The sequence below is a fragment of the Siphateles boraxobius genome, unplaced genomic scaffold, assembly GCF_051911475.1.
Source record: "Siphateles boraxobius isolate OS27281-9 unplaced genomic scaffold, OSU_SipBor_1 68, whole genome shotgun sequence".
NCBI classification, from domain to species: domain Eukaryota; kingdom Metazoa; phylum Chordata; class Actinopteri; order Cypriniformes; family Leuciscidae; genus Siphateles; species Siphateles boraxobius.
The window spans coordinates 15,406,177-15,429,266 of NW_027509195.1; the positions used below are offsets into that span (position 1 = coordinate 15,406,177).

Below are 23,090 nucleotides of genomic sequence, written 5' to 3' on the forward strand. Positions count from 1 at the left end.
CAATGTGTGGCGGGCCGCCACAAATATATGAACCATGTATTTCACATCATTTGGTTGCAATAGTGTTTTGCATTTAGCTACTGTGATGTTTTGCACTATGTCAATTTTAGTGCTGTGAGGTAGGCTATAACATTTTCTATATTTGGTCTAATGGCTCCACAGAGCCAGCACAATAGGAGCCAAGGCCTTTCATTATAATTCAGCAACAGACATGAGAGTCCTTTTTCTTCAGAACCTCAATTTTTACAGATACAGATATTAACTTAAAAGTAAAGTATTCTTGGTGTTTTTGTCATGTTGAAATAGCCTGTTTACACTGATTATATACCTAAATCAAAGCTGATATTGTATGCTATTAGATAAAGGAGTCATAATAACATATTACATGCTTTGAATTCCTTAATAGCTATGCAGTGTTCTAAGCAGCCTGGATGGGTCGCTGTACGTGATGCAACACTTATTATAACCACAAGAGACTTGAGACTTGACTTGGACTTTAGCTCAAAGACTTGAGACTTGACTTGGACTTTAGCTCAAAGACTTGAGACTTGACTTGGACTCTAGCTCAAAGACTTGAGACTTGACTTGGACTCTAGCTCAGAGACTTGTGAGCATCTCTGGGCTCTATCGACCCGCTCAAAAGGTTTCAGAAAATGCTGGGCCTTATGGCCTCAGCGTCTTCAGTACTCCAGCTGGGTCTGCTTCGCATGCGCCCACTGCAGTTATGGCTGAGAATACGAGTTCCACCCCAGGCATGGACCTCCGGTCTGTTTCGCCTCAAGGTCGATCTAAAATGCGTCTCAGCCCTGGAACCTTGGAAAGCAACCGACTGGTATCAGTCAGGTGTGAGTCTGGGGACTTCCTCGAGTGTGAAGGTGGTGTCCACGGATGCCTCCACCTCGGGATGGGGAACGCTGCTCGAGGGCAGACCGTTCTTTGGCCAGTGGTCAGAACGGGAAAAGCTTCTACATACAAACTGTCTAGAAATGATGGCAGTCGACAACGCGCTACGGCGCTTCTGTCCCCGGATAAAAGGTCACCACGTCTTAAATAACCAAACTAAAACACCATAAGGGCAGATCCTTTTAGCGCTACTGATGACGCTGTGAAGTGACGCTCGAGTGATCAATTATTCCAATGTATAAAAAACAGCTTTCATTAAATTCCTCCGTCCTCCTTTTCTTTCCTTGCAGCCTCCCTCGCATCCTACAGGGGGTAGAGCTGAGACACGAGGAAAGGAAACGAGGGAAGGTAATGAGGATGCACAAATAGGAATTGAGAAGCACCCGTCTGTCTTGAGAAAAGTACCGGTTTGCGATTTGTATATGAGTCAATCTTCTTCTTCTTCTTCTTCTTCTTTCTGGTTTAAATGGCGGGTTGCATCAGTAGGGCCTACCTTACCACCACCTACTAGGAATTGAATAAGAGACTCTATACCCGGGCTATTCAATTGGCGGCCCAGGGCCGGGTCCGGTCCCTGAGGGATTTTGTACCGGCCCTTTAGGCATAATTTGCGGGTGGGAAATTTTTTGCTAAGGTCGATATTGTCCCCACCACTTTTGAAAAATCTCGCAGCACTAATGTACCAATACAAATAAATAAATAAAAAACTCCAGTTAACTAGCAAAGCCTTAATTTCGTTTGTTTGTTAAATAAGAAGCGATCTAGAACTGAAATGTGTTGTTTAGGATCAAAGTGCTGGTTGCTGCTGCGATCAGTGGCGCGGATACTGTGTTCTCTTGTGGCTCGCGCACGCTTCAATCCGTTGTGAAGACTCTCTATATTCAAGGGCTCTCAGTGTCACTCATTTCGGTCTTTTGTCATGCCCTTCGACCACACATTGTATGTCTCATGCGGAAAAACTATTTATAATATATTTAATATTTAATATGCTGCAGTGCCCAAAATATGTGCCCGCGCCACTCTCACTATGGAACCAACAGGAATCAAGCGTGTCTCCCCTGGAGTTCTTAGTCAAGACTGCCACTTATCAGCCAATCAAAAAAAAGAAATTGGCTACACAATAGCCCATCAGAAAATAGCACTATTGTATCTGGGTAAGATTTAACGAAACAACCAATAAAAAAAAGCATATCCTGGAATGCTACAACATCTTCCGAAAGTGATCAACTGCTAAATTCAAACGTGCTTTCGTGCGTTGGCTGGCCCTGAGCCAGAGACGGACGCACTCAGTGCTGTCATATATCACAACTATAGGGAATGTGAAGGTGACGTCACGCCGTATTGCATTATGGGTCCGCCGCCATATTTACAGGATTGCGCCCTATCCCGCTGTATTTTAATTTGTGTGTTGGAGGCTGTATTTGGATTTTCTGTCGAGATTTTAATAAACGTCAGGGTTTCCCATACGTTCATTTATTTGTGGCGGGCCGCCACATATTGATTTTCGATTTTATTTTATTTTTACTAAGCCTATTTAAAATCGTATTTGATTGCAGAACGCCGTAGCGCATTCGCGCAGCACCTCTCGCTCGTCCCTCTCTCTCTCACTCACCCGTACCTCTCGCACTCTCTCTCCCTCAAGCCTAGTTTATACTTTCGCCTGGCTCTGCAGCGCCAGCCTCCGCTGCCTGCGCACACCTCCCCAAACGGACGAGGCGTTTATACTTGACGTGCTCGCCCTTGAACTATTCTTTGAAACGACAGGAGGTGACTCGGAGTAATTGCCCTCTAAACCACCATGAATCAGTGGTGAGAAGAAGTAAGGTACACAGGTGAATGTTTATTTTAGTACACTTCAACAAAACCTCATTACAAAATAATTGTGTAGTCTAAAGCAGTAAACCTTGAGATTATAAGGCTACTTGTTACATTAGAACAAAATAAATGAATCTGAGAACATATACAACAAAATTAACAATAACTTAGCTACATATTTTCTAAATTCAATAAACATTTTCATTTAGTTTCGAGAATTTTTTTATAAAACATGGACCATAATTAAAAGGGCATATGTCTGCTATTGTCGGCTCATTTTGTAAATATAAGCAACTACTAGACCCACAAACTGGGTGCCGGTGTGATAAGACGTATGTGATCGCCCAGATTCGGCTCGAAATCGTGCATCTTCGGATGCGGCGCCGCGCACGATGTCAAAAAGTGCCGTGCACACCGCCAGGCGAAATAGAGTGCTGATTGAAAAGCTTTGCATTTTCCCCATAGACTTTTGGAAAATCGAAAAAAATAACATCTGTGTTCAACTAAAAGTTGTGACCCTTACACGTTTTGTCAAGATAATCTTTACAAGTTAATCCAAAATTTATACATTTTGAAGCCTATATAAAGTTATAAAAAACCACAAGCAGACACAATAAAGTTTAAAAAACCACAAGCAGGTTATAACTGGTGTTTTATGACATAGATCAAAACGTGAAAATATTTAGAGGCTTTGTTAAAAACCCATTCAAAAAACCCATAGACTTTTGGGGCGAGGGAACCGGAAGTGCTAAAATATTTACTCACTTCCGCGTTGTGCCTACAAAGTGACGTCATAACTTCGGCACTCTATGGGGTCTTGCGCAATGACGTCATTTTTGCCGCGTGCACCTTCGCGCTCGTGGATGCGTCGAGTATAAACAAGGCTTCATTCTCGCGCTCTCTCTCTCTGAATTTGTGGTTCATGCTAGCAGATGATAAAGCCAGGCCACATTGCATGAATCAAATTATATACTTTGTTTTCAATTAAAATTTGCTTTGATATTCTGTACATCTTTTTACATGCCTTTTTAAAATGTTTGTGAATCAAGTTTTTATATAACTGCTACATAAATACATTAAGTGACTTATCTGTTCCTGTACTGATTGCATCCACTAAGACCCCTTAAGTACATAGCCTAAACTGGGATGGGCAAAGATATATCAAACTATTTTAAAATAAACTACCAAATACCCTCATTTTTACATGTGTCAACATTAACTGATGACAATAATGCCGAGTTCAGACTGCACAATTTTAGCCCCGATTTTGGCTCGCCGACAGGTTTTGAGAAATCGCCGACAAATGCCCGAAATCACAGGCAAAACGGTGCTCGCTCACCTGAGTGACAATCACGCAGTGTGAATGAACAAAGACGCGATCTTAGAGAATCGCCGACGAGTCACCGACGCCCGTGAGATATTTGGCATGCTAAATATCTGGACCTGTCGGTGATTCACAATCCTGCTGTGTGAATGTGTTCTGACTGAAAACTACATCGGCGATGACCGACAGCCAATGAGAGAGCAAGATACAGGACAGCAGGCTGTTCGGGGAGGAGTTATAGACCAGAATATTAGTATTTTAATAGATAGGCCTATATTTACAATTATATCAAACAGAAACAAAGCACAAACATTTGCATGGCCAGCAGCAACAGCAGGACATTTGCAAAATTATTTATTTATCCCTAACTCTTTTTGCAAAACACAGTCCTTGCTCCCCTCGTCTTCCCAACCATTTCCTGCATAAACTGTTTATTTTTTTATCATTTTTGCTACAAATCAGTGGACAGACAATTTGGATCGCAATCTTCTTGTAGGCTATCATTTTTAATAACAAATTCAGTGTCGCGCGAGAACTCCGGTCTCACGAACGCGCGCGTGATCTTCCGTTATTTCCTTATCACTTCTCGCGTTTGTTTGGTTGTGAAACGTAGTTTGTTGACCAGGCAGAAGTTGTCGGCGATTTTGTAAAGTCATGCAGTGTGAAACCTCCTGTCGCCGATCCATGGTGCAGTGTGAACACAGCAGCAACTGAATGTTAACCCAAATATGCAGTGTGAAAACAACAGTGACCCGATTATTTTGAAAATCGTGCGGTCTGAACTCGGCATAAGGCACAGTTGTATTTAACAAGTTACCCCATCTTGTGGCATTATAATGTAATGTACAAAAAAACAAGTTTCTTGCACAACCTATGAAAACTTAACATGCTAAAAATAGCAAGCTAACATTAACTATGAGAGCTGCTTCTCAGGTCAAATAGAACATTATGTACAATGGTAACATTAATCAACTTGGCTTAGGCTACTAAAACGACCACCAAAAGTAAATCATGTAACGTTGTTTATCGCGGACAGTTTGTCCAAATAACGTTTTTTGGCAATGGCTTTTAGTTTCTCCCGGTAGGGTCCCTTCTCTTTTTCCTTAAACTTCTCCATTTCTTCCGTTCAACTTCAATTTTACCTCATTTTAACCAAACACACCCACTATCATACCAAAGGTAAACAGAGATCGTGCCTGTAAACATGGCGCCCACGTCCCATAATGCAACTCTGCGCGACATACCTTCACATTCCCTATAGAGATTGCTAATGTGACGTCATCGTGACGTATTACCAGTGGTGAACGCAAAGCATTTTGGGAATCCGCGGCACAAACAGAAGGCGCCAGACTTGATTGCATGGAGGGAAGAACGCAGTGTTCAAGATGCCGTCTACCTGCTGTGTTATAAACTGCAATAGTCCTTCTTGCACAGTTTTGAAAACGAACACTACGGGTTGTCTTAAGGACATGTTTGTGTATGCTCGTAGACACTCACTCTGAAGCGGTCCGAGGCGATTCTAAAAGATTCAAAAAGTCGAGACAGGACCCATCGTCAAAATTCTACCCACCACTCAAACTTAGTTCATCCAAAACAAACTAGAAAATAGACTCAAAGTGCTAAATACCTGAATTATCCTTTAAGAACGGATCAATATATTTGTTTTCCTTAATTTTAATTAACCCTGACTTTATTCTCATCTGAATGGTAAATAATTGATTTTCGTATAAAATTATACTACCATTAAAAATACATTTGATTTTTTTTATCAATGTAGAATATGTAACTGCTCTGAAGAAAAGAAATGAAAACCAATGCGATATGATTAATGTCCAAAAGATGTAACCCACAGACTGTTTTGAAATGGGGTTGGATGTTGCTTTTAAAACTGTGTGTGTTTGGTTGGGTGACAGTTGTATGTTACAGCTTGACAAGAGTTTAGAGTGTGATAAAGGCACAATGTTGTGTTTTATTGCGAGTGTAAGTTACACAAATATAAGTAAACACTTTGCAGTTTGAATGATAACCTCTATGAACAAAATGAGGGAGTATGTTTTATGTTTCCACTGTTCGATCGCGCCTCTCTCTCTCTCTCTCTCTCTCTCTCTCTCTCTCTCACACACACACACACACACACACACAGTTCGATCGCGCCCGCGCCTCTCTCTCTCGCGGGCGCACAAACACACACACACACACACACGTTCACACTCCAGCATTGCAATCTTGACATGAATTGCGATTGCATGCAGATAGATGAGAGAGAGCGAGGAGTGTGGTGCTTAAAATTTTAGCATACTTTTGAATGGACGACAGTTTTCTGGTATGGTCCGACAATGTTTTCTTTAGCCCGCTGCATTTTGTAGGATTATAATCTGTTTTTCACGCTATTTTTATTTATTTTTTCATGCCAGAACACTAGCCTGCTATGCCAGCCCATGTAAACGGGCCAAACATACCCATAATTCTTTGCGTTCTGATGACGTTGCCGCCAAGTTGGTCACATGTCTTAGCGATCTCTATTGTGCTGTGTCACATGACAAGCAATGACGCGTCACCATGGAAACATTTAAGTGACAGGTTCTAAATAACAGTCGCCTTGAAAAACTCACACTGGGGGGCAGGGGCAGAGTGGGATCAAAAAATATACCTGGCAAATTTGTATACCACCGGCCGGGGAGTGGTTTTTTTTTTCGTTTTTTTTTTTTTGCAAGAACCCTTACAAAATTAGTTTAAATAGATTAAATAAAGCCAACACTACTGGTCACATCTATGGTTAGATTGATTTGTTTAGATCCAGTGAAGATCCAGACAAATCAATCTAAACAATCTAAACAAATCAATCTAACCATAGATGTCCCACCACTTTTTCTCAGGATCGATATTGTCCCCCACCACTTTTTTGAAACATTGAGGCACGGATGTACCTAATACAAATAAATAAAATATCTCCAGTTAAGTAGTAGATCATTCATTTAGTTCGCTATTAAGAGATCTAGCGCTAAAATGTGTTGTTTTTAAATCAAGCTGAGTGATTGTCACCACAGCGATCAGTTGCATGGAGACAGTGTTCTCTTGCGGCTCGCGCAGTCTTCACTCGGACACGCGCTTCAATCTATCGCCGTTGCGGAGACTCTCTATTCATTCCGGTGAAATCACAAAATAAAATGCACACAAACATGTCCCTGGTTGATATAGACTGTAACCACTGATGAACATAATCAGTTTTGATGAGAGAAAAAAAAAATATACGAGTGCGAATTAGAACCCGTAAGCTCTGACACTCTTGGCAAAAGATCTACCACTAGACCATTCAAGAAATCAAACATATAAGCGGATCAATGCATTTATTTACGGGTTGAGCAGAAAGGCTGCACAGTTTGACAAGCGGGCAACGGCCGACACCAGGCCGCCGGATGGTGTTGCTATAAGAACTTGTATAACTATTATCAGACTGGCCCTCGCCCACCGGGCAAAGTCCCGACTCTCCCGATTGCCACTCCGCCCCTGCTGGGGTGTCAGTTAGAATATTTTAAACTTACGTATGAAAGGGTTTTAACTCCATCTCTCATCTCTTGACACTTTGCAGACTCTGCTGTGTGTTTTGAAGGAGGCATGGTTTTGGAGACACTCTGAAGGGTGGGATCTTATGCTTTCAAAGCTAGCTTGCTTTTGCTAGCCTGTCTGAAATTGCCTGCCCAACCTTTAAGTTAAAACGTTTTTTGCAATTATTTCATAATTTATTATTTGAAATGTTGCACATTGTCTTTCTTTAATTGCTTGAAAAGAAAATATATCAGTCCAGGAAAGAAGAAGAGGTAGAGGCAGATAAGGCAGTTATCATTACACTTCAACCAATCACATTACGTCATCATGAAATTAAAATCGACAATTTTGTTAACAGAAATTTGCAGTATTTTTTATAAATAATTTATCTGTGCACAATTAATTTATTTTTTTTAACATTCATGTGCCCTCATATTCTTAAACCAAAATAACTTTCCCTCCTTCTTGCAATGACACCTCTCCTCTTCTCTGATGACGTGTTTACTGGCACGAATGCGGGACAACCACAATAATCTGATCAATTCCCGATGAACAAAATCAAGCCCCGGACTACATTTTTTTCTTTTTCGAGAAGCTGTAACTGCAGGGCAGAAAAGTCTATTGCAACTTCCATTTCATACCGAGTTTATACGTTTTTAAAAAATAACAAGATTGATCAGGGTTGATCTAATCTAAACTTCAATATCAAAATGCTTAAAATTACTCACACAAACATATACACTCATCTCAGATTGCTGTCTGGCCCTGGATGAGCTTTTAAAAATCCAAGGGAGCTGCTTATTAGTGAACACATGCTCCTGCAAATAGACCTATTGTGTTTGTGCGTGGGAGTATGTGTGTGTCTGTGATGGAGAGCGAAAGACAGTGCTGTAAAGAGCTCCCCGACCTATCTGTATGATTACCCCCTCTCACATCTCTAGAGTCACATCTCACCTGCAGTCCATACAAAATAGAATCTATAAAAGATAGAAAATCTCTTCTAACATGCTGTGATTGACCCAGTGAAAGAGAGCAGGGGAGATTGAGAGAGGAGAGATGAATGGTTTTTGACTGATAAAGCCAAATACTTTTGAGAGGCACCACAGACGGGCATAGGAATGCCTAATGCACCTAATGCTCTGGAACATGCATGTGCCACCAAAGTGGTTTCCATAGGAACATTAGCTCAAAATGAGACACTCAGTATGTATGCTGTCAAGTCCCCAATCTGAAGGCTGTTTTAATCAAGTTTACAAGTTTACTAACTAATGCATATTTTTTCCTTCTCTCTCATTGTCAACATTAAAGGCACACTATATACGATTTTTTTGATCAAAATATCCAAAAACCACTAGAACAATGTTTTATTTTTAGTTGATTTGTGTATTTACAAGTAACATGGTTACACGTCAGAGAAAATGCAGGAGGGGACTTGTTTTGGCCAGTAGGAATTGATTGGATCGTTGAATTGTGGTTTGATATTCAATCTCATGTGATTGGCAGGTTTTTCCCTCTCTTGCGCCGAAAAAACTTAATCAGAGAAGAGATGTCACTGCACGTGGGAGGGAAGGTTATTTTGATTAAAGATTACGAGGGCACAAGAGGAACAAATTGGGATGCACTTTTATCTCTCTTTCTTTTAGTGTAACTGCTGTTGGAGGGCAAAGGCTAGTTTACTAGACAATGACCCACTGAAATGCATCAAGTTAGTAGCTTCAGGTGTTCATTTTATTTTATATTACTTTATTTATGGAAATTCATTGGTATAAAAATTACTTTTAATTTTATTTTTAATTAAGATGAATCAGTAGACTTTGCATTCCACATATCATCACATCTGGCTAGGAACAGTAGTATCATTGATATATATGCATATACATCCTTTCTTTCTCCTAAGCATTTACTGTAAAACTAGAAAATAAAATAAACTTATTTAAGATACATTTATTTGTCTGTAAATGTCATGGAGTTTTGTAGAGTTAGATGCTGTTCTAGGTAGTTCAGCCACAGTGTGATGATCCATTTTGGCGGTCACTCCAAGAGCTGAAAGTGCGTGGAAGTGAGGGCAAGATGGCATGTTTGTGTGTGTGTGTTCACATGTGCGCCCACGTCCTTTTGCTCTTATGAGCAGATGTTTCTCTGCTGAAGATTGATGTGCAAGGGGAAAATAAGAAAAGCCTGTTATTTTTCCACTCATCTGGGCCTGTGAAAAGTGGGAGGCCCATCTGATCCTTTTAGTGAAGGTGTTTTTGATTCGAGCTAGATTTTTCCCCTTTTGTTCCTGCTGAGGAGAGGCATCCATCTTCGGAATTGAAACGTCGACTTCTCTGACCCGCACCTGCAACCAAAGAACATTCAACCAAACCCCTATTCATACCTCTGTCGTACTTTTGATCTGTTTATCTACTTGCTCATCAGTAAACACTGTAGACTCTGAGATCCCCACCTGACACAGTCAGTAATCCTGTAACGCATACACTCCACTGATGAAAAGTCACTGCTGTTGTCATTGTGTGAACATTGAAAGACAGAGCAGAAGTGGTGATCCTCATCCCTAAACGGGTATCAAAGTCACCAGGATGAACCTAAAAGACCCAGGCCCATTGCTCATTAGTGAGCCATTGAGAGAACGTGATTAATCACGTCACCAAAGAAGAAACAACAGAACAAATTGTTTAATTGTGTTAAACATGCTTTGTGTCAGTTTCCAAATCTACTGAGAGCCTTGTATATGAGTTTCGTTGTGTGTGTGTGTGTGTGTGTGTGTGTGTGTGTGTGTGTGTGTGTGTGTGTGTGTGTGTGTGTGTGTGTGTGTGTGTGTGTGTGTGTGTGTGTGTGTGTGTGTGTTTGTGTGTGTGTGTGAATATTGAGTAAAAATCACACGTTTTTGTTATTTAAAAATGTATATTATTAAAAAATAAAAACAATAATTGTGTTTTAATTGAGATTAATAGACAATCCTCCACATATAATCTCATCTGGACAGTTGCCAGTTTTAAGAAATCAATTAGACTAACATTTGGAATGTTGTTGGATTAAAAAAATGTTGAATTTTGGTATTAACGTAATGGTGGTTCTGGGTAGATTCTTTATCTATAATTATGAAGACAGAACCTTATTTCTCTGTTTTTACAAAATATTTAGTTTGCAGCTACTTTCCATGTTTGAAATATATAAAGATCAAATATGCTGGGAAGCAAAGAAACTTTATTGATAAGAAAGTTATTGTAAGATGAATAAAAAGACCCCTCTTCGTTTATTTGTCTTCGTTTATTTTAGTTGAGTCCCTTGCTTTATTATTTATTATTACTTATGAAAGCCATTATAAATGTATATTTTGTTTATCACGTTGAATAAGTAATAAGGCTGGTTCACTATCTTTATCCACTGCTATTTTAAGTGAATAATTAAGCGAATAATTAATTATTCATAATAATTATTTATTATTATCTTTGACGTTGTCAGTCACACTCTTATTGGCTCATTAATAAGAAACTGAGTGTTTAATGAATAATAGCACGAAATATGCTACTTATAAAGTGTATGTTTTTATATAAATGTGTACAATTAACTCAAATGTATATTCAAAAAACATTATTAATAATATTACTTATTTTAATATAATAACGTCCATCCATCCATTCTCCAATTCGCTTATCCTCTGTACGGCCTGAGGCCTATACTAATATAATACTGATTTGCACTAATGTGTATTATTAGTAAATAAAAAGGGTTGATTTCATTTCATTTTTGATCTCTAGATACTGGTGAAGGTATTGGCCATCAGCAACCTAAATCAGAAATCATCGACTGCTAGTTCTATGCACTGCAAAAGATTTAATTAAGAGCCAAATAAGCTACATCACCAGCTGTCTGTAATGACAGATAAATCTAAGTATGCCAAAAGAATTCAGTGGATATAGGGTACTAAACCAGTTTGGGCACTGCGGCGCAAGAGAGGAAAGATTATGTGAAGCGGCGAGGGTGCAAACCTAAGTTGTGTTTCCTGCCCCTGGAGTGAGGTTAATCAATGAGATGTGTAAGCACAGCTGTTCAAATATTTATTCTAAGCAGGATACTGACAGCAGAAATGCACACACACAGAACAGTGGATCAGACCTTTGAGCTTCAGCCATCAGAGGGACAGATAGAGACGGGCAGAGAGAGAAAAAAAGGTGTGAGATGATGGATGGATCATTTCTTTTTGCTCAAACACTTTCAAAAGTCTTTCTGAACATCTTTCAGAAATCAGATTTTATCTATTTAATTTCTATATCAATAAGAAAAGATGTTTAAAGAAACTTTTTTTAAAAAAGAGATCAGATAAGTTTTTTTTTTTAAATCAAATATTAATTTAAAACATTATTTATTTATTTATTTTTTTTAATTAACTTTTTTCTTTTTGCTTGCATGCTCTTTTGTTGCCGGTGTGGATGCCAATGACGAGTAGCATCCTCTGGGTGTCAGTACTTCCCATGTTTCGTTATCCATCACTGATCCACAGTCTGTGTTTTAGCATGTAAGCAACCAGAAAACAATTTATGAAGTCAAATATAGGGTGTAATTTAGATGTAGGCTACTGACCGATCTTGGCTTGTAGCAGATATGCAAGTGGCTGTGGCGGGTAAGATTATGTTTAGATCTTATATTGATGATTTCAGATCACAGTCACTTGAGATGTTATTCGACTTTCTGCCGGCCATTGAGGTAAAGTGAAGGTCACTTTGGGGTTTTCGTAAGCCTTCCAACAAGATGATATTACTAATGGGCGGAATGATGTATATCCACACACTCATCCTTTGAAAAACAGGTGCATGCTGCAGCTGCAATTTGAAAAACAGGGGGAAAGACAGAATGATAGAAGAGGGGCTGATGAATAGAAAGAAACATCCGAGCAGAGGACGAATATGAGAGTTTAAAGATGATATAGCATACGCTGCAAAGAGTCTGGATGTAAGGAAGCTACCACCGAACAAGAAAAGCGCACTAAATTATTGAAAGCATAATAAAATGTCCTTGGGGACAGAGAAAGAAAACACTACATTATTATGCCTCCCTTTTTTTCCTTCAGCCAGTGATTATTGAACAAAAAAAAGGTTGTAGTCTCCAATCATTTTTCACAGAGAGAGAAAATCTTATCTCTAAAGAGTATTTTTTCCCCTATCTGGACTTTTTTACTTATTTGCTTTTCTAAAGATTGTTTGCCCTACGAATATTCTCACCATACTAATTCCAGCCATTTTCAGTGATTTAAAAATAAATAAGATTGAAGTCATTCAGCACAGAAGCTGAGAAGCTTATTTAAGACTGATTTTCAGCACTTACAGTCCCCCCTGGGAAGGGATTGGTTAAGCATGCTGTTTATGCCACGTGTGATTGGTTGATGAAGCCATCTGACTTGAAGCATGATTGGTGGATGGGATTAATCAGGACAGCGGGCTGAGACCCGCCCCGGTTAATTTTGCATGCGATTGTCACTTGCTGTGCAAGGAGGACATTTGATGCTAAATTCAAGGCCGTGGCACTGAAGATTAGAATCCGTTATGTTTTATCAGGTGAATGTGTCTCGCACAACATGCGGCAAAGCCAATCTCAGCACCCCAAGTAAACAATTTGCCATTAATCGCTCATCCTGCTCAAACAAATAGATATTGATTCTGCTTTTCAGCGCACGCTTGCCAGCAGATTTGTATCAGCGCTGCAGAAAAGGCATAAATTGTTTTTATATCTTGCCTTTATGTAGCATAATGTATTAACTTGGGCTTTGCATGAGGGTTGTTATAAGTGTAACAGTATAGGAAGGGGTTTGAATGATAGTTAGGGTGAATGCTGTGGGACTGTTTTTTTTTCTTGCTTTATTAAGGTATTAAAAAATATGTAAAATGCATTTCCTAATTTTTATTCATACAGTAGTGGCCAAAAGCTATGCCCGGAAGGGATATTTGATTTTAGTGACCCTACAAGTTTGAATAAACCATCAAAATATGAGGAAAATAATTTATATATATATATATATATATATATATATATATTTTTTTTTTTTTTTTTTTTAAATGTGGAAGAACAAGACACCAATTTATTTATCTTACAAAATCATTTGGCAAAAAAAGGCAAAGTACATAGGTAGGTTTTATTTTACAATGCAAACAAACAAACAAATAAATAAATAGAAAAACAAAAAATATAACCGTTCCCTCTCGTTTTTGCATGTGTTCATTATTTCATTAGCCTGATCAAAAATGATGTCCACACAGTTTGACTCCAAGCACAACTATGCTTACAAAATCTTTAACACATTTTTAATAATATTTGACTAAAGGGTGAATATGTCATTTTTCCTAGGCCAGACATCACCTCTGGCCACTACTGTATATAACTTTAATTTCAATAGGCTACTTAAAATTGTTTGGAGTTGAAATAAAAATGTTTTTCTTGTAGTAAAAATGTCTCATTAAAAGGCTATGAATCTTCTTAAAATATAAATTCAATAAACATTCTACATTATAAATATAAATTCTATCAAGGCTATAAATTCTTAAAAATGATTTTGTATGTATTATTGTAATGTATTATTGAAAAAGTTAGAAAAAGAAAAAAGTTCTCTAAATGTTTTTCATATAAAACTAAAATAAACGTGGCACTTCGCTTAAATAAATTTTTAGCATTTTAAATTTTTTAACTATTTTTTTTTCTTTTTTCAACTAGGTTTTGTATTTCTTTCTTAACTACATTTCTTACTTTTTTATCTTCGACATATACCATTGGCCCCATTAACTGATCTCTACATTGTCTGTATATGGACCCTCCCCATGTAATAGATGGCAAAATCTTTTGATGAACATTTTACTTATGGGCTGTATCTGATTATTTTTCACTCTCATTTCAGTTCCCATTTTCCTGGTAGAGCTGCACTGAGAGTAGAATTACATACCCTCCACCGTACAATTGATTTGTGAGTAATTAAAAATGTCTGCAGTTGGACATGGTCCAGCTTCATGTTCTATTCATGCAGATTAATACATATTTGTCGGGGCCTCCGGGATCAGACAGGCAGCAATGTCTGCTATTAAACATTCATGAGGGAGCAGAACACAGGGACTCATATCCTACTGGTATTTATGGGTCCATTTCTACATCTTAGTGCCATCATAATGGATTACGAAATCAGAAAATTATTGCTTAGCAGGGATGGAAATTTAATTTGTGTCATGGAAATTTATTAAGAAATGGCTTTTTCTTGGAAATTACACTCACACGGTTTGTTCTTGTCTATGTGTGGGTTTAATACAGGTGGCTGGAGTGTTTGGGGCAACTGGGCAGAGTGCAGCAGTGAATGTGGGGGCGGAGTCCAGACGCGCACACGCACCTGTCAATCACCTCCTGAGGAGGCGTACCTGTGCGAAGGTGTTCTGGAAGAAGGTCGTCCCTGCAACTCTCAGTCGTGCATTGGTAAGTTCTACGCTCATACACAAATGCATGTGACCGTTCGCACATCCACTTCTTCTCTTGCTTTCTCTCTCTATAACTATCTGACACCTCATTTTTTTTACATTCCTCACATTTCACTGTAAAAAAAAAATTCTGCTTCCTATGTGATGTAATGATAGAGCAATAAGTATGATACAATAATAGACCGATGATAGAATGAGCGTTTTTGTGTGCTTTTCATTGGACCCATAGGCTACAGGCAGTATTCCTCTAAAGGCAAGGGTTTAAGTCCAGTGAAATACAAAGGAATGCAAGAGGCCATGCTTGGTAAGGGCGTCACTGACAAAATCAGTATGAATGTGACTGTAGTGAGTAGATTTTCACTCAGTTTGGATGGAGGCCATGAGTAAATAACCCACTCCATGGTCAAGGCCATCGGCTGCAGATGTCTTAACCTCGGTTGTCTGTGTCTCTGTTCCGCATAGTCTGCTTATTTTTCATCTGCCATCCACTGATCGCTCCATCTTGCCCTCTTTCAGCACACTTTTCGATGTTTAAAGCCCACGTTTCGAGGTCAAGCAAACTTAGAAGTGTCCAAACTCTCACACAGTCTCGTGTTCGCATGGAGAGTATCAAATCAAACACAGGTCCACTTCTCAGATATGTTACCTTAAACTTCACACAAAATCCCAAGCATGGCTGATGCTGGTCTAGATGTTCAGTTCGCACAGCACTGCCCGATCAGAAGTCGACTGTAGTTGCTAACCCCACCCAATCCTGCAGGCAAAGGCAGACTTGGCACTCGTAGCCAATCCCTGCGCTCGGTGGACAGCCGTAAACGAGAGGACTCTGATAAGACCCGCAGTGGACAGCAGTCTTCCCAAACAGGTAAGAAGACAGGTGGCATCAGCCTCCACTTCAGCTTGGGGTCACACACATACACACACTTGCAACCGTTTCACTCACTAGTTCACATACAGGGGAGTAGACTGGATGCGTATGTGGCTATGGCCTTGTTTTTTTATGCTCCTGTCCTTGTGATTTAAGTTTTGTTCGTCTTTGTCATGTGTATTATGGCATGGTTCATGGCAGAACATTGTGATATCCATGAATCATGGACACCATTGCTTACAAGGAAGCAAAAAGAGTTTTGAAAGGGTCATAACCCCGTATTATGAAACAACCAAGAACAAGGGGGTGGTGATGCTCGATTTGCATGCTTTAATATAAAAGAAATATTGGGCTACTAATAATGATGTAATCCCTTGTATTTTGTCTTTTCTTTGTGAGTACTGCATGAATTTGTCATATTTATCATATAAAAATTAATCAAATTATCTTATTTACAGTTACCACCAATATGAGTAACTGTTCAAAATGAATGTTATTTTCCTCTACGAATGCTTCTAAAAACTTAGCTTTCCTCTTAATTAATCAGAAATTGTGTTTTAATAAATTGTGCATGGTTTTAATTTTTTTTTTTATTTACTTTTGGAAGGAGATGATGACAACTACTGTAAATACATATTGTTTAGTATGCCTATGCAGGGTATTAGAATGGAAACTAAAAAGTTGAATGCCTCTAATGTTGTCAGAGTTAGATTAAATCTTTTCCTCCTTATCAGTTTTCGTTTTGACATTCAATATCATTCTATTGGACATTCTTGATTCTCCATTTCCACTGGATGGTAATTATAGCCTAACTCTTCCTGTTGGATAGCCATGACAGCCCATATTATCTATTGGAATGTCAGGACAGCCAAGTGTTTCCAATTGGACATTTAATATCTTCCCATTTCTTTGGGATTACACATGATTCCTTGGCTTTCCCAGTTGCTCAGATATTAAAGTCTCATCAATTGGACAGCCTTGTGAAATACTTAGATGGCTGACCCACATCCTAAAACTAAAAGCATGAACTTCTACTACGGGTAAATGCTGAGGATATGGAATCAGCAATGAAATTATTTAAGCCTCCCCTGTTAGATGAGGTGGCTAATCCCGCATGTTAATTAGTTTTGGCCCTTTTCCTACCCTTTCCTCCGCACTTTACCCCATCCTATCCCCGTCCCCACTTCCCCCCGTCCCTCTCAGTGGATCCTCCGTCGGGTGAGGAGTGGTCTGCGTGGAGCGTGTGTTCGGCCACGTGCGGTGAGGGCTGGCAGAGCCGCACACGCTTCTGCGTCTCCGTGTCGTACAGCACGCAGTGCAGCGGGCCGCTGCGCGAACAGAGACCCTGCAATAACACTGCTGTGTGTCCAGGTAAGCACAGCCCACCTCAGGCCTCTCCTCACCCCCACCATCGTCCTTATCCACCTCCCATCTCCCATCTCCCTCCACTCAGGTCCATTAGCCTTGCCACTCACCTCCCAGTCGCTGCCCATCTGAGGCTAACTCTTCCTGGGCTTCCATATACGGCAACTCCCCTCTAAGCCCTGGATCCTGGAGAGCCGTGGTAAGATGGTAATGGGTTTAAGTGCAGCATTGTCAGCTAAATCCCTGTAGTTCCCACTGCATGTAGGATGGTCTCTCTCCATTCCACCATTTCAGCATCTGAACATGTTATTCAGTTAAAAACACATGTCTAGCCAAGCACAATGTTGTATTAAGTCCTAATCATTTTATGCAGAAATAAAATGAATGATTTGCTCTTTAGCATTCAGAACTTACAGCTGAAAATTATAGTAGTCTTTAAACACTAAAGTCCCATTCACACCAAGAACGATAACTATAATGATAACTATATTTTTAACTATAAAATAATTATAAAAATAAAAAAATTATCGTTTATCAGCTGGAAAAAATCATTCTGAATGTGATTCCATCGATATCGTTTCTCTGTGCCGTTATCATTATAGCTGTGGTGTGAACTTTGCTATTAATATTGAGAATGATTTATAGAACTAAATCTTTATCATTATCTTTATAGTTGTTGTCCTTGGTGTGAATGGGCCTTAAGAGTTCCATGTATATTTGTGTTTTACATCCCCTGTAATTCTCTGTTCACACTGACAGCTGTTTTGTGCTGTATTGTTGGTTGTTAGTAGCAAAGTCCCTTTGGAACGAAAGTAAGTTCACTTGATGGCTGTATTTGCAAGGCCTTCGTCCATGCAAGAAACTGTTTTTCAAACTCAAATTTAAATAACATTTTGAATCAGCAAAAAAAATAAAAATAACATTCACATGAACTGTCTCGTAAATGTTGTTTCTTATCCTCAAATGATGTTTAATTGCATATATTTCTGATTGGTCTAGCTCTAGCCAATGAGAAAATGTGTTCCTAAGTACAAGTCTCTGTTTCTGTTTCTGTGGAAACTGGAGTGTCTAACAGTTGCCACAATGACATGATGACCTTACCACCTGCTAAATGACGCTTTTTTTTAGAAGTTGGGACTACTAGAGCCGCCATATTGCTTGTTGCAGTTTATACAGTACATAGCAATACAAGTGAAATGTGTCTTGTCTAGTAGGCATTCCTTTCGTAACATTATTGGTTGGCTATTTAAATGGCAATAGCTTTTGAATATCTGATTACAAATGTGATGTATTGCTGGTAAAAAAATAATAATATGTTCTTCTGTTTGGATAGGGAATCAGATTTCTTGCTACTAAAAATGGGAGAGGAAAATGTTTGTAAAATTGCAGCAATACATCATATTATGAACAAGATTTACAACGATCTATGCATTCACTCCGGTTGGTAGTCGCCCCATTACTTCGCCTCTCATTATACGTTTCTCAACTTTATCTCATCCCAAACGGTCACTCATGACATCAGGAAATCTGCAACTTCCTTGAAAATAAATGAATTAAAATGAATGCAGATTGTTGTCAGTGTGAACCCCTCTTTACTTTTCCTCTAGTGCATGTGTGTGTGTTGTCAAGGTGCGTTTTTCTCTCTATAAATCATACCCTAGCCGCTCTGATTGCAGTGCACGGGGCTTGGGACGAGTGGTCTCCATGGAGCTTGTGTTCTTCAACGTGCGGCCGCGGCTACAGGGACCGCACTCGCTCCTGCAAGCCACCGCAGTTCGGAGGAAACCCCTGTGAGGGTCCGGAGAAACAGACCAAATTCTGCAACATTGCTGTATGCCCAGGTGATCTTTTGGTCTTTAAATACATTCTGCCTCATACAGATTTAATGACTTCCATCAAGAAGCACAATTAAAGCCTAATGTGAGGCACTGTAGGAGAAGGAGATTGAAAGGAACCATTGTGAAGTTCATAGCAAATGATGGTGATTAAGTGATGATTAAAATCACTACGGATTGAACCAGAGTTTGGCAACCCAAAGCTCCTCTTCCTTTCTTCTGCAATTTATCTTTCAATAATGTCCCTTTATCACATTCCACTCTCAATCCCTCACTTTTGTCTTCCTAATGTTTCTTTGTATCCTCTATATTCAGAATAATCTTCAGTTTCTTCTTCTGAGTTCATGTATTTTCCTCTGTAGTGGATGGAGTGTGGAATGAGTGGTCCAACTGGAGTTCCTGTTCCTCGTCCTGTTCGAATGGAACAATGCAGCGCACTCGGGAATGTAACGGACCTTCGTACGGGGGCCTAGAGTGTCAGGGCGAGTGGCGTCAGACACGTGACTGTTTCCTCAGAGAGTGTCCTGTGGATGGCCAATGGCAACTCTGGAGCTCTTGGGCTGGTTGTACCAAAACTTGTGGTGGAGGAAGCCAGCAGAGACAGAGGGTGTGTCATGGGCCCTTTTTTGGAGGGGAGCCATGCCAAGGGGACAGAGAGGAAGTTAAACGTTGCAATGAGAAGAGGTGTCCAGGTGAGACGATCAAGTAGTTGTAGCCAAAATTCATTTCCGACATACTGGTAGACACAATAAACTGGTAGAAATTTGATAACTGGTATATTTTAAATCATCGTCTATCATGGTTATGCTCATGTGGCTTTGCAGATTTGTGGCGTCACAAAAGTTGATCATTTTCATGCATTTTTACATTTTGTCACTTTAAATAATTTTAAACAGATGTGAAAGAGGTCTCAATTCAGTTCCCTTTCGAGGGAACTCAACACTGCGTCGAGAACTCGACACTTTGGGGACGCTCCCTTAGCGTGCGCCTCTGAAGTAAGAATGAAACTATTCCAATCTTGATTGGCGTTGCGTCCTGACATAACATGTGACGGCATAACCGGGAGTATAAAGGTGACGCTGAAACACACACATACCAGCTATCGCTCTTCAGCAAGCGCTCTATGTTGAAACTGTCTGTCCTATTTACTGTTGTCTGTCCTTGAAAGTATGGCGAGACAACAATTTAGGAGATGTGTGCACCCCTGTCCTAGATTTATTACGGGTAGAGACACGCATCCGTTATGTGTAAATTGTTTGGGAGTGCAGCACGCACAGGCAGCTCTCGAGGGAGCTGCTTGTGAGCCCTCTGAACACTGTGAAGCACTCCCACTAAGAGTGCTGCGCTCCCGCTTGGCTATTTTTTCTAAAGATGGCCAAGCTTGCGATCCTTGCGGTTCAGGTCCCGCATCTGTTGAGGCGGCGCGGAGGCTTAGATCGTGGGGATCGCAGAAGGATCTAGCAGATGAGAACGAGATTGCCGAGGCACTTTCTTGTTCTTCATCTGCGGATTCTATAACGCTCGCTCATGGTGCAGAAGCCCGCGCTGCGGCTTCTTCTGCCCGTGACGAGTGCTCGGTGCTTGAGCTGTCTGCTTCCGAGGAAGTGGATGTGCTCAGCATCGGGAGCGCGGAACTTGAGTCTCACTCGCCAGCTCATGTTCCCGCTTATGAGGAACTGGTGGAGGTTGTAACGCGTGCTGTGGCCAAACTCAACATCAGCTGGCCACAAGATAAGCAGGAGGAATCTCGTCAGAGTAAATTAGACATATAGTAATGTTGTTGGCACGAGAGAGGCGGGGTATGGCAGGATGCCGTGTGTGGAGGAAGCTTTAGCGAGCTACCTTTCTCCCGAAGCGGCATCCTCGCTTATAGCCCTGGCGCTGCCCAGCAAACCATGTAGGGACACCTCTACATTGGTGGGCAGGGCGTATATGGCGGCTGGTCGAGCTGGTGCGTCCCTGCACTCGATGGCTATTCTGCAGGCGTACCAAGCCGATATTCTCAAAGATCTAGATGAGGGGGAGGGACCAACACCTGCTGATATTACTGAGCTAAGAAGAGCCGCAGATTTATCTCTCCGTGCCACTAAGGAGACCGGCCCGTGCTATTGGCCGCTCCCTGTCAGCTTTGGTGGCCACGGAGAGGCATTTGTGGTTAAATTTGTCGGGCATTAAAGATAAAGATCGTTCCTTTTTGTTAGATGTATGGGAGAGGTTTGGACCAATGGAAGTGGATCTATTTGCGTCTCGAGAGACGTCCCACTGCCCACTTTGGTTCTCCCTCGCACATCCAGCCCCACTGGGGTTGGATGCTATGGTACAGGCCTGGCCGAGGCTTCGCCTGTACGCATTTCCCCCGATCGCTCTGCTTCCGGAAGTCCTGGAGAGGGTCCGTCTGGAGGGCATCAGTATACTTCTGGTTGCCCCAATGTGGCCGACCTGAGTGTTGTTTTCAGACATGATATCACTCCTGATAGCTCCACCATGGCAGATTCCTCTGAGGAGGGATCTGTTGTCTCAGGCGGAGGGCACAATCTTCCACCCTCACCCGGAGCTGTGGACCTAAGGTTTCTACGACTCGGTCCACGGTCCTTCAGGCTTTCCATCCTCCAGCTCATGTGTCGGCAGGAGAAGAGAAGCTTCATTTGCTCTGCCCCGTCAGAGTTTTGAGCGTGTACCTCGAGAGGTCCTCTTCTTGGAGGAGGTCGGACCAATTATTGGTGTGTTTTGGGTCACCTAAGAAGGGGCTCCCGGCATCCGAGCAAACTATTAGTAATTGGATTGTTCAGGCTATTACCTCGGCTTACAAGGTGCGCGACTTGCCTTCACCTTTAGCTGTTAGGGCTCATTCGACTAGAGGCGTGGCTTCCTCTAGGGCCCTCCTTTCGGGAGTGCCCCTCCAGGAGATCTGTGATGCAGCCGGCTGGGCTACCCCGCACACTTTTATTAGGTTTTACAGTCTACACCTCCCTAGTACACCTGGCGCACACGTGCTTTCGTCCTAGTTGAGTGCCTGAATCAGTTTCACTCCGGGACAGGCCTTTTCGGTGCGTGGCCTAGTGGGCATTCGTTCCCCAAAGTGTCGAGTTCTCGACGCAGTGTTGAGTTCCCTCGAAAGGGAACGTCTCGGGTTATGACTATAACCCTTGTTCCCTGAGAAGAGAACGAGACACTGCGTCGCTCTGCCACGCCCCTCGAGGCCTTAGAGCGTCTTGCTTCATCGCGAGGCTGGTATGTATGTGTTTCAGCGTCGCCTTTATACTTCCGGTTATGCCGTCACATGTTACGTCAGGACGCAACGCCAATCAGGATTGGAATAGTTTCTTTCTTACTTCAGAGGCGCACGCTAAGGGAGCTTCCCCAAAGTTCTTGACGCAGTGTCTCGTTCCCTTCTCAGGGAACAAGGGTTATAGTCATAACCCGAGACGTTTTCTGTGTGCACGCTTCAGATTCTGTCAGAACAGCATGCAAATACCAACTTGAGACCTCTTCAGCATCTTATTGTGTTGTTAGTTCTTTTTGTTATTTATTGCATTCAAGCGGTCAAATACACACAAAGTTATGCCAAAATGGCGTCTTAATTGAATGTTAAAAAATGCTGGAAGAAATTCAGAAGTGTGTCAATATATTACATTGGTGAATTAGGTCTTAAAGTGACAGAAGCCTAATAAATGTCTGTGCTGATATCTGTGTCCTGTTAAATAACAAAAGAAAAAGAGAAGATCACTCACCGCTCTTGACTGTATACCCTTTGTAGATTTAATAAGAATCACTGTTCATTTCATACAGTGAAGATTATGCAGTGTTTGATTTTACATCTGATATAATTTCTGTAGCATTTCTTACTTTTGACCTACCTGAAAAGTTAAAAGCACATTCATTTGTATTTTTTTCCTATTGTGTTTATTTGTCCTATTTATTTGCATACAATTAATTTCATTCATCTTATTTCATTACTGATGGTTTATTTGTCTTCAACAAAA

General features: G+C 40.8%; 1 protein-coding gene across 1 annotated transcript in view; it reads left to right on the forward strand.

Annotated features, from left to right (window-relative positions):
- adgrb1a (adhesion G protein-coupled receptor B1a) overlaps positions 1-23,090 on the forward strand; it is a 136,653-nt gene that overhangs the window by 47,504 nt on the left and 66,059 nt on the right. The window contains exons 3-8 of the mRNA XM_077215039.1: positions 14,879-15,037; positions 15,269-15,343; positions 15,800-15,904; positions 17,111-17,278; positions 18,934-19,113; positions 19,470-19,799. Of these exons, the coding sequence (XP_077071154.1) occupies positions 14,879-15,037; positions 15,269-15,343; positions 15,800-15,904; positions 17,111-17,278; positions 18,934-19,113; positions 19,470-19,799 (1,017 nt within the window). The remainder of the gene's footprint in view (positions 1-14,878; positions 15,038-15,268; positions 15,344-15,799; positions 15,905-17,110; positions 17,279-18,933; positions 19,114-19,469; positions 19,800-23,090) is intronic.